This window comes from Neofelis nebulosa, chromosome 12, assembly GCF_028018385.1.
Source record: "Neofelis nebulosa isolate mNeoNeb1 chromosome 12, mNeoNeb1.pri, whole genome shotgun sequence".
NCBI classification, from domain to species: Eukaryota; Metazoa; Chordata; class Mammalia; order Carnivora; family Felidae; genus Neofelis; species Neofelis nebulosa.
In genome coordinates, this window is record NC_080793.1 from 78,687,723 (window position 1) to 78,702,540 (window position 14,818).

At 41.7% G+C, this 14,818-nt stretch overlaps 1 protein-coding gene across 5 annotated transcripts in view; it reads left to right on the forward strand.

The window, feature by feature from the left end:
• The window catches only part of TRPM6 (transient receptor potential cation channel subfamily M member 6), a 202,895-nt gene that overhangs the window by 146,872 nt on the left and 41,205 nt on the right, over nucleotides 1-14,818 (forward strand). For all 5 annotated transcript variants that reach the window (XM_058695681.1, XM_058695682.1, XM_058695678.1 and 2 more), the window contains one exon: nucleotides 3,052-3,184. In XM_058695681.1, the coding sequence (XP_058551664.1) occupies nucleotides 3,052-3,184 (133 nt within the window). The remainder of the gene's footprint in view (nucleotides 1-3,051; nucleotides 3,185-14,818) is intronic.

Here is a 14,818-nt window from a genome sequence, read left to right on the forward strand (position 1 = left end):
CTAGGACTTCACTGATGATCGAGTGTCTGCTAAGGACTTGGGTCTAAGTAAATAGAGGACCTGCATCTGAGTAAATACATTGATTCCATCATGTGGTTGTAGTACGTTTGCCAAGATTAACCGATACTTCGAAAGAAAGAAATGGGTAGGGACAAAATTTCCCCGTAAGTGTGCAAAGGCTTTCTGTCGCCTAGAAAACCTTGTTTTCTCTGCTTACTTGGAAAGGCATTAGAATAACTCCTAGGGAGTAGTCACAGTGACCCAGACTCATTTCCCTGTTGTGGAAGACAGGATTGACATGGAAAGGGATTACAAAAGGTCTTGTGGAGTAAGGGGAAGAGATAAGACAGCTTCACTTGTTAACCAGAGTCCTGATTCTCTGGTTCTCTAATCTACTGAGAATGGAGGTGATTCTGTATGAATGTTTCATTTTTCAAGAACAATTCAGGATGCGGAAATGTGGATTCTCATTTTTATATTTTTCTTTACTTTTCTCATGTATTTATGTATTTATTTATTTTGCAGTGCTTAAGTCTACATATTTTGAGAATCTCCTAGTTAATTTTGCTGATTCGTATCTTAACCTGCACGATATGACTGTCACACTAACTGTGATAATAGAACATTTCTTTTGTGGTTTTGCAGATCTTTTGGTAGTTCCTTTCAAGCAATTTCACAATTGGTGCCATGCCCATTTTTAGATAGTCCCTGAATATAAAGGAAATGGGTGGCATAAATCCACAATCCTTTATATCAATCCCTAAATCCAAAATATGCCTGAAAATGGAAAGCTTTTTTTTCCCCCTTCTTACGTTAGAGACTCATTGGGATAAAAGAGGCTGATGGAACTAATGTGAAGCCATTTATTGTCTTTATCCCTTGTAGTGTGAATATTCATTGATTTTGCTGCAGAAATAATGTGTTGGATTTTCGGGTACTGCCCTAGCCTCAGTTAGGTATTTTACTGCATTTATGGTATATGTACTGTATTACCTTTCTAAATTGAGAAAAGGAAAATTCTGAATTCTAAAACACACTTGGCTCCAGGAGTTTCAGATAATGGATTGCACACTATTTATACATTTCTATGGGCTTTTAGGGGGACAGGTGTCATTACAAGGTTGATAGGATGATATGCTTTTCTTCTTGCTGGTAATTGGCTCAGTGAAGTCTTTTTCTCCTCTTGAGTCACTTCGGAGATTTATTTTTCTTTTCCATCCGCTGCCCCCCAAGAGATTCAGCCTTTATAAGGAAGCCAAAGCACAAATGAAGTTAATTTAAAGGTTTATAATGATACTCTAAATTTTAGGCTTCTAACAGAGAGCCGTCCCAGGCCTGTCCGTGAACCTGCTACAAGTTAACAGTAGAATGTGGACCACCTGAGAGATCCTGGAATTGGCTGGGGTTCGGCCACATTTGGGGCTTGCCTTCATCTGGGCTTATAGGGTGATTCCGGTATATAACGAAAGTAAATTTGCCGAAGCATGGAGGTGTGTTCATTCTGACTTCCGGAAAATTCTTGAATTTTTCTGAAACTTCTTCCCATCCTGTTTTGAAGATCGTTTGCATTTGGGGCTGCAGTGCCACCTGGCGGAGAGTGACAAGAACGCTCCACACATGCAGGCTGCACCTGTCACTGGGATTGGTCCTTGGGTTGTTTGCTCTTAGGAATCCACAGAAAGATTAAATCATAACAGCTGTAAAGTTCCTCATTCTTAAGAGATTCTTTGATGCAGACAGGCATTTAGAGTTTGTGAGTGAGGATACTGTATTTTTTTTTTTTTTTTTAGTTCTGAGAGATTCTTTCATGCCATAAAATCAATATTTTTGCCTATTTTATTGGAAAATAATGGAATGTTTGCATTTCTAATAAGTTTGAGGGAACTCTATTTTTTTCCCTAAGTTAAGTGATACCACTGAAGGAAGAGAATGCAAATTTTTTTTGCAAAACCATTTTTTACCCTTTTTGCAAAACCATTTATATATTTTCCAAGTATTAGAAACCTGCTCAAGAGCTAATGTATTTTTCTGTTAGATCAGAGTGAGAGCCAAGGTGGTAGATGGAAAGTGATCATCAAAGTCTGACACAGAATTGTTTCATAATATCATGAAGTGATGTGTCTTTTTGTGAGTTAATTATAATTATGTCAAGGAAGGTGGACAGCCTCAGCCACTGACTGGCAATAATGTTTCTGTTTCTAGTAGAGTAACTTAGTCCCATTTACCCGTGAACAACATTGGGGTTGGGATGTCAGCCCCCTGCATGGTCAAAAATCAGTATATAACTTTTGAATCCCCCCAAACTTTACTGATAGCCTTTTGTTGACCAGAAGCCTTATAACATAGTTAATTAACACATACCGTGGATATTATATGTGCTATATACTGAGACTTATAATAAAGCAAGCTGGAGAAAGGAAAAGGTTATTAAGAAAATCTTACGGGAGAGAAACATTTACAGTATTTACCAAAAAATAGTATTTACTCTTTACTGAGAAAAAAAAACCCACGTGTAAGTGAACTTATGCAGTTCAAACCATGTTGTACAAACTCAGTGTAACAACATGAAACTTTCTTACACTTGCTGGATTAATTTAACAGTCTTGGACTTCATCTAACCTTGATTTTAACCTACGGGTTACTTATTGTCATTTTGATAGACAAAACAGTTGGCAGAGGAGGGGGAGACAACCAGATTCTTTACCCATATGCATATAAATGTAGCAGATTTTTGTAAATGGGTAGAGACATTCTAACCTAGGAGCATATTGAACAGAGTGTCTGTTCCACATGAGTCCTGTTCAAATTCCCATGCCTGTTTATACAACAAATAGGCAAGATCCAATCTGGTGTTTCTATTTGTTTCTACACACTGCCTCTCCATTAATATTAAGAATTTGGTGTGATAGAGCAGCAAAGTTTTATCACGCGAGCTCCAGTTCATAGAGTTTTCAACACAAATGGAAGAAAAGCCCCACCTAGTCAGTATCAGCTTCCTGTTAAAGGCAAATTATGATTTTTTTTTTTAATGTGCCATACTTATTTACACAGAACTCTACCTGAGTGAGGAGGATCTGAAGAGACTTCATGACTTTGAAGAACAGTGTGTGGAAATATACTTCCACGAGAAGATGGAAAGACTGAATTACAGCTGTGAGGAACGAATCCGAGTCACCTCAGAAAGGTAAAAGATACATGTTTTTTCCAGCTCCCCAAACCTGATTCTACTAAAATGTCCAAAGAAGTAGAAAGATGTATTTTTAAAACCCAGAAGTTTAGATTCTCTAAACATTTTTTTTTGTCAGTGTGTAATATTTATGGAATTGATGTGTATTCCTTGAGGACCTACTATGTGTGTTCCAGACGCTCTTCCATCCACCAGTGATAAATGATGAAGAAGAGACAAGAGTCCCTGCCTTTGTAGGACTTGTGTTCTGGTGTGTGCAGGCAGACCAGTAAGAGGGCGGGGGTGAAGAACACATAAGAAACAAATACAAATATGTAATTCGATGTCAGACAGTTAAATAGAGATGAAGAAAAATAAAGTTGCGTAAGGGAATAGAAAATGATGTTGGGGAGGGGTCTGCCAGAGTTGGGGGTTGGGTTGGACTCCTTGGGGTAGTCTGGGGCAGGGAGGTCACTGCGGAGTCGCAGAGGGGGGACCTGAGAGGGGAGGGCCAGGCAGAGACACCCAGGGGGATGGCACACCTGATCGAAGGAACAGCAAATGCAGGTGCCTGAGGCAGCAAGGTGCGTCCATGAGCAGCAGGTAGGACTGGAGAAGGTCGAGGGCTGCGTCCTGGTTGCACTGGGGAGATGAGGACAGGTGAGGTTCTCTTGTTTTGCTTTCGTATGGAGATAACAAAATAAACGCGTGTGGTCCTGGAAATGATTCACCAGCAAGGGAGAAGCTGCAGAAACAGGAGGGAGGAGGTGATTTGCTGAAGTGCAGTCCCCGAGGAACGGTTTACTGTGGAACCTGGGCATCTCCCTCAAACAGGGCGCCCGGAGAGAGTACGGCCAGTGTTCAGGAGGATGCGGGCACACAGCTGTCGAGGCCAGGGGACCATCTGATGGTGCCTGTGGGTATGTGTGATTTGGGGGGGTCCGTGCAGGGAGGCCACTGAGAGAAATGAGGAAAGAGAAAATGTATTGGAGAAAGTGAACATACTCAGAAACTGTGGGATCAAAGCCATCATGGCTGTACTGATAATTGTGCATACATGGCATTGTGTTAAAATATGGAAGACTGCATTGTTATATGCATTTTTTTAAAAAAACAACAACAACACAGAATTGTTTTTGTAACCAAAGCAAATTGACAGAAGTTAAAGGCGTTCCTTCATTTTCAAATATACACAGACCTGGCTATAAAATGTTATACCTGGGGCACCTGGGTGACTCAGTCAGTTAAGCATCTGACTTTTGATTTTGGTCCAGGTCACGATCTCACGGTTTGTGGGTTTAAGCCCCGTGTTGAGCTCTGCGCTGACAGCATGAAGCCTGCTTGGGATTCTCTCTCCCTCTCTGTCTGCCCCTCCCTGCTCATTCTCTCTCTCCCTCTCTCAAAAAATAAATTAACAGCTAAAAAATAAAATGTTTGAAAAATATTTTTTTAATGTTTATTGAGAGACAGAGAGAGACAGAACATGAGCGGTGAAGGGGCAGAGAGAGGGGGACACAGAATCCGAAGCAAGCTTCAGGCTGTTAGCAGTCAGCACAGAGCCCGATGTGGGGCTCAGACTCACGAACCGAGAGATCATGACCTGAACTGAAGTCAGACGCTCAACCAACTGAGCCACCCAGATGCCCCAAAATAAAGTGTTATACCTAATAATGCATATATTTTTTTCTGATATCCAAATGGATAGAAAGTGAATCCTTAATTGAATTACACAAAGAACTCTGTAAATGGTTCACTATGGGTATTTCTGCACTTTTTTTTTTAATGTTTATTAATTTTTTGAGAGATAGAGACAGAGAGTGAGCTGGGGAGGGGCAGAGAGAGGGAGACATAGAATATGAAGCAGGCCCCAGGCCCCAAGCTGTCAGCACAGAGCCCAGCGTGGGGCTAGAACTCACAAACCATGAGATCATGACCTGATGTCATGAGCTGAAGTCAGATGCTCAATCAACTGAGCCACCCAGGTGCCCTTTTCTGCACTTTTCAAATGATACCATATTATGTAGATATGTACTTAGGTGGCTGGTTGAATTTCAGACCAAATTTTATATTGAGAACAAAATATCAAATAGAATTGGTTTTTGAGCCCACAAAATTTTATTTTCCTTAAATAATATCTTTAGGCCAGAGCTTGATGACCTTCTCTTACCTTGTTCCTCTTCTTCACATTCTGCCTCCGTTATCGATATGCTCACTGAATTCCATGGGCCATTCTGGCTCTCAGTCTTCCAGAAGACACATACCCAGATAGGAGTTTATAGAGCCAGGATGAAGGCCTGCGTCTGCCATTTGCTAGCTCTATGTAAATTGGACCAATTTACTCTGGGTCTTTGTTTTCTTATTTGCAAGATGTACACAAAAATAGATATACCCCTTAGAGGTGTTGAGGATTACATGAGGTAACACAGATGGATTGTGTGGCAGAGTGCTGGTCAATAGTAAGGATATGATGCAAGTAAAAATAGGCTCTGGGGTGCTCAGATGGCTCAGTTTGGTCAAGCATCTGACTTCAGCTCAGGTCATGATCTCACAGTTTGTGGGTTCAAGCCCCGTGTCAGCATCGATGCTGACAGCTCGGGCCTTGGAGCCTGCTTCAGATTCTGTGTCTCCCTCTCTCTCTGCCCCTGCCCTGCTCACACTCTGTCTCTCTCCATCTCAAAAATAAATAAACATTTTTAGAAAGGCTCTAAAAAGCTATGAATGTGATTTCCTTTTAAATACATCTTAACAGGGGCACCTGGGTGGCTCAGTCAGTTGAGCGTCCGACTTCGGCTCAGGTCATGATCTCAGTTTGTGGGTTTGAGTCCTGCGTCGGGCTCTGTGCTGACCTCTTGCTCAGAGCCTGGAGCCTGCTTCAGATTCTGTGTCTCCTTCTCTCTCCGCCCTTGCCCCGCTCATGCTTTGTCTCACTTTGTTTCTCAAAAATAAATAAATGTAAAAAAAAAAAAAAAATTAAAAAAAATACATCTTAACAGAAGACCATGGGGGAGGGGAAGAACAAAAAAGTTAGAGAGGGAGGGAGCCAAACCATAAGAGACTCTTAAAAACTGAGAACAAACTGAGGGTCGATGGGGGCGTAGGTGGGAGGGAAAAGTGGGTGATGGGCATTGAGGAGGGCACCTGTTGGGATGAGCACTGGGTGTTGTATGGAAACCAATCTGACAATAAATTTCATATTAAAAAATACATCTTTTCTTTTAAACCTTCAAAGGAAGGAATAAATAGATAAGATGACCTCACTGCCCTAGGCTATGAATGAGGACAAGGTCATGGAGAGTCCCTTACTTTATACTATAAACTAAGGAAGGATTTTTAGGTGGTCGGATATGGGCAGATTTACTTTCTAGGCAGATTCCCTCAGTTACAGTGTGGATTTAAGGTGTCAGAATTGGAAATATGGAGGCCATTTGAGAGACTGATGCAGCAGGAGGATGAGCCCCAAGGGCTAGCCAAAGTAGCCATGATGGGGTTGAAAGGAGGTGTCTTAGTCTGTTCAGACTGTATAGTGAAGTTCTATAGGCTGGGTGGCTTGTAAGCAGCAGAAAGTTACTGCTTACAGTTCTGGAGGCTGTCCAAGATCTGCGTGCCAGCACGGTATGGGTGACAGTCCCCTTCTGGGTTGTAGACTCCATGTTGTATCCTCACATGGTGGCGGGGGTGAGGGAGCTCTGTGGGTTCTCTTTTATAAAGCCACGAATTCCATTCATGAGGGTTCCACCTTCCTGACCTAATCACCTCCCAAAGGCCCTACCTACTAATATCATCACTTTGGGGGGTTAGAATGTCAACCTGAATCTCAGGGACACACAAACATTCAGACTGTAGCAGAAGGGATGAACGAAGACACGTTTAGAAAGGGCAGTTGATGAGGGGAGTTAGGGATTGGACATGCAGCCGAGGGAGAGGGTGGAGTCGAGGATGACTCTCAGATCTGTAGTGGGGGTAATTAGGTGAAAGGTGGCACCACCATGATTGAAAAAAAAAAATGTGCAAAAGACACGGGGAGGGGGGCAAGTGATGAGTTTTAGCTTTGTTGAGTTTTAGCTTTAGCTTTGTCAAGTTTTAGTTTTGTGGATTCTTATGGCACATTTAGCCAGAGATTTCTGGGAGGTTTTAGATGTGAGGGTAGGAAGTCCTGGGGTAAAGATTGAACTGGACAGGGAGATTTGGGAGTCACTTGCCCCTTGTGAGAAAATAAAACGATGACCTAGGAAGTGAGTATGCCCAGGAAGCAAGAAGAGTAAGGAAACTCAGGGGGGTGAGGGTGGTTCCATGAGGGGGGCCCTGACAGCTGTATAATGGACCAAGGAATAGGAGCTCATGGAGAAAACGAGCCAGAATCTATCAGAGGAGAATAGGGACAACTAGGAAATGGTAGTGTTGTGAGCCAAATGAATATGGCGTGAAAACCTGAGAAGCGGACACTTATGAACAAGTAATTCAATGATGGTGGTGGTGGTGGTGGTGGTGGAAGTAAGCCTAACACCATTAGTCATCATGTACCATTATATGCTTCTTGGTTGTTTCCCTTGAGATTTGCGTAGAGAAGGATTAGAAGCTAGATGGGTATGTGGCTTCTGAAAACTATTCCAGAGGCTTCCATGGGCTCTAGAATTCGATTATGGAGGCCCGGTTTTTCAGAACATCATCCACCGATTTTCCCTGTTGACAGAGCTGCCTCAACAGCCCTTGTTTACACAGCTGGCCTTGTTGCGGTAGCCCCTGGGGAGCTTGCCACAGAGGTATGGGAGGGAGGGAAGAATACTTTCCCAAGGTAGCCGAGCCAATAGTTTGAAGAGGGAGGGAAATGAGATTAGGAGGGGATTTGCATGGGCCCTTACCCGTAAAGAAGAGATCACCTATCTATCTACTTACAGAATTCAGTGAGTTGTGATACTAGAAAAAGAGAAGTATTAAGGGCTGTTTTATGTCTTCCTTTACTGGAAAACTGGTTATTTTTGACCCTAGTGCTATAAACCAGCACTTCCGTCTCTCTGTTCTATGGGGTACTAGTTAATTGGGTATTTTTCCATATTAAGCATGTTATATTTGGGAAATACTACATTTTATTTATTTATTTATTTTTTAAGTTTTTGTTTAGATTTTGTTTAAAGTTAACATATAAGGTAATATTGGTTTCAGGAGTAGAAATCAGTGATTCATCACTTACGTATAATACCCAGTGCTCATCACAAGTGCCCTCCTTTAATGCCTGTCACCCATTTAGCCCATCCCCTGCCCACCTCCCTTCCAGTAACCCTCAGTAGTTCTCTACAGTTAAAAGTCTCTTATGGTGTGCCTTCCTTTTTTTCTATGTTCATTTGCTTTGATTCTTAAATTTCACATATGAGTGAAATCGTATGGTATTTATCTTTCTCTGATTTATTTGCCATCCACATCATGGCAAATGGCAAAATTTCATTCTTTTTGATGGCTGAGTAATATTTCATTGTATATATATTCCACGTCTTCATTATCTATCATCGTTTGATGCACATTTGGGCTCCTTCCATAGTTTGGCTATTGTTGATAATGCTGTTGTAAACATCGGGGCACAGCCCCTTCAAATCAGTATTTTTGTATCCTTAGGGTGAATACCTAGTAGTGCAATTGCTGGGTCATAGGGTAGTTCTATTTTTAACTCTTTGAGGTACATTCATACTATTTTTCAGAGTGGCTGCACCAGTTTGCATTCCCACCAACAGTGTGAGAGGGTTCCATTTTCTCCACATCCTTGCCAACGTCTGTTATTTCCTGTGTTGTTAACTTTAGCAATTCTGGCAGGTGTGAGGTGGTAGCTCATTGTAGTTTTGACTTGTATTTCCCTGATGATGAGTGATGTTGAGCATCTTTTCATGTGTCTGTTAGCCATCTGGATGTCTTCTTTAGAAAAATGTCTATTCATGTCTTCTGGCCATTTCTTAATTGGATTATTTGTTTTTTGGGTGTTAAGTTTGATAAGTTCTTTGTAGATTTTTGGATATTAACCCTTTGTCAGACATATCATTTGCAAATATCTTCTCCATTCTGTAGGTTGCCTTTTAATTTTATTGATTGTTTCCTTCGCTGTGCAGAAGCCTTTTATCTTGAAGTCCCAACAGTTTGTTTTTGCTTTTGCTTCCGTTACCTCAGGAGATGTGTCTAATACGAAGTTGATACGGTTGATGTCAAAGAGGTTGCTGTCTGTTTTCTCCTCTAGGATTTTGATGGTTTCCTGTCTCATATTTACATCTTTCATCCATTTTGAATTCATTTTTGTGTGTGGTGTAAGAAAGTGTTCCAATTTCATTCTTCTGCTTGTTGCCCCAGTCTTCCCGGTGCCATTCGTTGAAGAGACTCTCTTTTTTTCCATTGGATAGTCTTTCCTGCTTTGTCAAAGATTAGATGACTTTGTAGCTGTGAGTCCATTCTGGGTTTTCTATTCTGTTCCATTGATCTATGTGTCTGTTGTCGTGCCAGTGCCATCCTGTCTTGATCACTACAGCTTTGTAATGTAGCTTGAAATCTGGAATTATGATGCCTCCAGCTTGGCTTTCTTTTTCAGGATTGCTTTGACTATTCAGGGTCTTTTGTGGTTCCATACAAATTTTAGGATTGTATGCTTTAGCTCTGTGAGAAATGCCAGTGATGTTTGATAGGAATTGTATTCAATGTGTAGATTGCTTTGGGTAGTATAGACATTTTAGCTATGTTTGTTCTTCCAACCTATGAGCATGGAACATTTTTCCAGTTGTTTGTGTGTTCTTCAGCTTCTTTCATAAGTATTGTATGGTTTTCAGAGTACAGATCTTTTACCTCTGTGGTTAGGTTTCTTCCTAGGTATCTTATGATTTTTGGTGTAATTGTAAATGGGATCCATTCCTTGATTTTTCTTTCTGTTGCTTCATTATTGGTGTATAGAAATGCAACAGACTTCCGTATGTTGATTTCATATCCTGTGTGTCTGCTGAATTCATGTATCAGTTCTAGCAGGTTTTTTTTGGTGGAGTCTTTCAGGTGTCTACATAGAGTATCATGTCATCTGTGAAGAGTGAGAGTTTGACTTCTTCCTTGCCAATTTAGGTGCCTTTTATTTCTTTTTGTTGTCTGATTGCTGAAGTTAGGACTTCCACTACTGTGTTAAATAACAATGGTGAGAGTGGACATCTCTGTCTTGTTCCTGACCATAGAGGAAAAGATCTCGGTTTTTCCCCACTGAGGATATTATTAGCTGTGGGTCTTTGTATATGCCCTTTATGATGCGGAGGTATGTTGCCTCTATCCCTACTTTGCTGAGGGTTTTTATCAAGAATGGATGCTGTATTTTGTCAAATGCATTTTCTGCATCTATTTACAGAATATTAATGTGGTGTATCCTGTTGACTGACTTATGAATGTTGAACCACCCCTTGTGGTCCAGGAATAAATGCCACTTAATTGTGGTGAATAATTCTTTTAATGTACTGTTGGATTCAATTTGCTAGTGTCTTGTTGAGAATCTTCACCTCTTTGTTCTGTAATTCTCCTTTTTTAGTGGGAACTTTGTCTGGTTTTGGAATCAACGTAATGCTGGCCTCATAGAATGATTTTGGAAGTTTTGCTTCTATTTCTATTTTTTGGAACAATTTGAGAAGAATAGGTATTAACTCTTCTTCAAATGTTTGGTAGAATTCCTCCGGGAAGCCATGTGGCCTTGGACTTTTGTTTGTTGGGAGATTTTTGATTGTCGATTCAATTTCTTTGCTGGTTTTGGGTCTGTTCAAATGTTCTATTTTTTCCTGTTTCAGTTTTGATAGTTTATATATTTCTAGGAATTTAGATTGCCCAATTTGTTGGTTCATAGTATTCTCCTATAACTCTTTGTATTTCTGTGGTGTTGGTTGTGATCTCTCCTCTTTCATTCGTGATTTTGTTTATTTGGGTCCTTTCTCTTTTCTTGTGATAAATCTTGCTAGGGGTTTATCAATTTTATTAATTCCTTCAAAGAACCACCAGCTCCTAGTTTTATCCATCTGTTCTACTGGTTATTTTGTTTGTTTGTAAGTTTCTATATAATTTATTTCTGCTCAAATATTTATATTTTCCTTCTTCTGGTGGTTTTAGACTTTATTTGCTATTCCTTTTCTGGCTCCTTTACATGTAAGGTTATGTTGAGTATTAAAATTTAAGACTTTTCTTTATTCTTGAGGAGGACCTGTATTGCTGTATAATTCCCTCTTATGACCATTTTTGCTGCATCCCAAAGGATTTGGAGTGTTGTGCTTTCATTTTCGTTTGCTTCCATGTATTTTTTTTTTTTTTTTCTTCTTTACTTTCCTGGTTAACCCATTCATTCTTTAGTAGGAAGTTCTTTAACTTCTATGTATTTTTGGTCTTTCCAAATTTTTTCTTGTGGTTCATGTTAAGTTTCATAGCATTGTGGTCTGAAAATATGCAAGGTATGATTTCAGTCTTTTTCTACTTGTTGAAGCCTTATTTGTGAGTCAGTATGTGATCTATTCTGGAGAATGTTCCATGGACACTTGGAATGAAATGTTCTGAATATATCTGTTAAGTCCATCTGGTCCAGTGTGTCATTCAAAGCCATTGTTTCCTAGCTGATTTTCTGCTAGATGATCTGTCCATTGCTGTAAGTGGGGTGTTAAAGTCCCTAATTTTCCCTTAAGTCCCAAATTTTCCTACCAAGTTTCTGTGGTGAGATCTGCTGCAAGCCTGATTTGTCTTCCCTTGTAGGTTAGGGACTTCTTTTCCCTTGCTGCTCTCAGGATTCTTTCCTTATCTCTGTATTTTACAAATTTTCTTGTATTATTATCAATGAGTTTCTTTATGTTTGTTACTAATTGATTTATGTATTTGGGTTCTTCCAAGTTGGGGCATAAATATTTACAATGGTTAGATCTTCTTGTTGGATAGACCCCTTTATTATGATATAGTGTCCTTCCATATCTTTTGTCCAGTCTTTGGTTTAAAATCTAGTTCATCGGATAGAAGTATCACTACTCTAGTTTTCTTTTGACGTCGATTAGCGTGATAAATTGGTTCTCCATCCCCTCACTTTTAATCTGCAGGCGCCTTTAGGTCTAAAATGAGTCTTTTGTAGGCACTTTTTTAAAAATCCATTCTGATACTCTGTCTCTTTTGATTGGAGCGCTTAGCGCATTTACATTCAGAGTGATTATTAATAGATATGAATTTGGTGCCGTTGTATTACCTGTAAAGTTGGCGTTTCTGGAGATGTTCTCTGTTCCTTTCTAGTCTTTGTTGTTTTTTGTCTTTCTTTCCCACTTAGAGTCCTCTTTAATATTTCTTTGAAGTTTATTTTTTTGTTTTGAGAGAGAGAGAGAGAGAGAGAGAGAGAGAAGGCATGAGCAGGGTAGGGGCAGGGAAAGAGACACAGAGGGAATCCCACGCAGGCTCCATGCCGTCAGTGTAGAGCCCGACATGGGGCTCGATCTCACGAATCGTGAGATCATGACCTGAGCCGAGATCAAGAGTTGGAGGTTTAACCAACAGTCATCCTGGCATCCCCTCCCCACCCCCCACTTTTATTTCTTGCAGGGCTGGTTTAGTAGTCACAAACTTTTTGTTTTTCTGGGAAACTCTTTTTATGTCTCCTTCTATTCTGAATGACAGCCTTGCTGGATAAAGTATTCTTGGCTGTATATTTTTCCATTCAGCACATTGAATATATCTTGCCACTGCGTTCTAGCTTACCAAGTTTCTGTGGTGAGATCTGTTACAAGCCTGGTTTGTCTTCCCATGTAGGTTAGGGACTTCTTTTCCTTTGCTGCTTTCAGGATTCTTTCCTTATCTCTGTGTTTTACAAATTTTCCTATGAAATATCTTGGTGTTGACCTGCTTTTGTTGATTTTGATGGGAGTTCTTTTTGCCTCCTAGATTTGGATGTCTGTTTCCCTCCCTGATTTTTTTTTCCCTCTCTTTTTCTGGGACTGCTGTGATACAAATGCAGTTATGCTTAATGGAGTCACTGAGTTCCCTAGATCTACATTTGTGATTCAGTATTGTTTTTTCCCTCTTCTTTTCAGCTTCATTATTTTCCATAATTGTATCTTCTCTATCATGTATTCGTTCCTCTGCTTCTTCCATTCTTAGGGTCAGTACATCCAGTCAGTCTGACTAGTGTTTAGGTCTTTTATCTCTGTGGTAAGGGACTCCCTGGTGTTCTCCATGCTTTTCTCAAGGCTGGCTAGTATCCTTATGATTGTTGTTTTAAATTCTGGCTCAAGCATATTCCTTACATCTGTTTTGATTAGATCCCTGGCCATGACCTCTTCTTGTTCTTTCTTTTGGGATGAATTCCTCCATCTTGGCATTTTTGTCTAGGCCTCTGTCTTCTGTGTGTTAGGAAAGCCTGTTATGTTTCCTGCTCCCGAAAATAATGGCTATATTAAGGAGAGGTCATGTACTGCCCAGGGCCTGGGGCGTTAGGAAGTGTTTTTGGCGTATGCTGTGTGCACTCTGCTGTTGTGTTTTGGCTGCTCTTTCCCTCAGGTCAGTCTTCTGCAGAGTTTCTTCTTGTCTGCAGTAGGAAGTATTACCACCTTGTCCATTGTGCTCCAGGTTTTAACTAGGTGTGTTTTGGTGTTCTTGTTAAAAGAAGCTGGATCCTATTTCCCCTGTTGCTGAAACTTTGCAGCACTTTCTGGCAAGTAGACTTGGTGCATGTGGGAGGTTTGTGCTGGTCTTCTGGGGGAGGGGCCCGCTGCAGCTCTGCCTCTCGGGCACACTTGCCCTAGCTCGGAAGCACCTGCAGAGTGCAGGGGGCAGGGCTTCACGTAAGCAAGGCTCAAGCCTCCACCGTGGGTTTTGCGTCTCCGAAGTCTGTCCACGCTGATGGGAGGAGTGAACAGTGGCATCAGCCTGCTTTCACCCCAGAGGGGAGTTCGTGCCTGCTGCTGTTCAGGAATCCCTCCCAGAAGACTTAACCATCTCCCCTCTTTTATCCCAGGCTTCTGTCAGATCCCTGCCTTCACCCTGTCTGTGTCCGAGCCCATCTGCCCATGTGGCAGCACAGTGCTCCTGTGTTTAATTCAAGCTTGCTGCTTGGGTTTCAGAAATCCAACTGTTAGAGACCCGGCACGGCAGGGACCCACCTTGATAATGGGGGGGGGGGGGGGGTCTTGCTGTGCCCTGGCAGGTGCCGGTTTGTCCCAGAAGGGCAGTTCTTTGAACATGCAGGGGCTTGGGGTCTGTGGTAAAGTGCAGCAAAAAGGCGGCATCCGGGTCAGGCAGGCATCTCTGCTCGTATGCCGATGAGCAGGGCGGCTCGGTGGTGCCTTCTGGCTCCTTCGTTCCCAGAGAGGCAGTGCTGCCTCTCCCAAATGCACTCGACGAAGGGGGACTTTCTCTCCCAGGGTGACCCAGGGGATACTCAGAAACCACTGTCTGCTTCGGGCCTCTGCCCTCCTCCACAGGAGCACCTCTGTGCCTGCCAGGCTCCACCCTGGCCATGCCACAGACTTCTCAAACTTCAGACTGAGCTCCACTGCCTTGTAAAAACTTGTGATAATCAGCCTCTCTTGCTTTCCCCGTCAGTGGTTACGGGGACGTGTTTTTCTGGTGCAATGCCCTGTGTCCTAGTCTCTTTCTCTCTCTTTCTATCTCCTGTCCCTGACCGCAGCTCCCTTCCCTCTG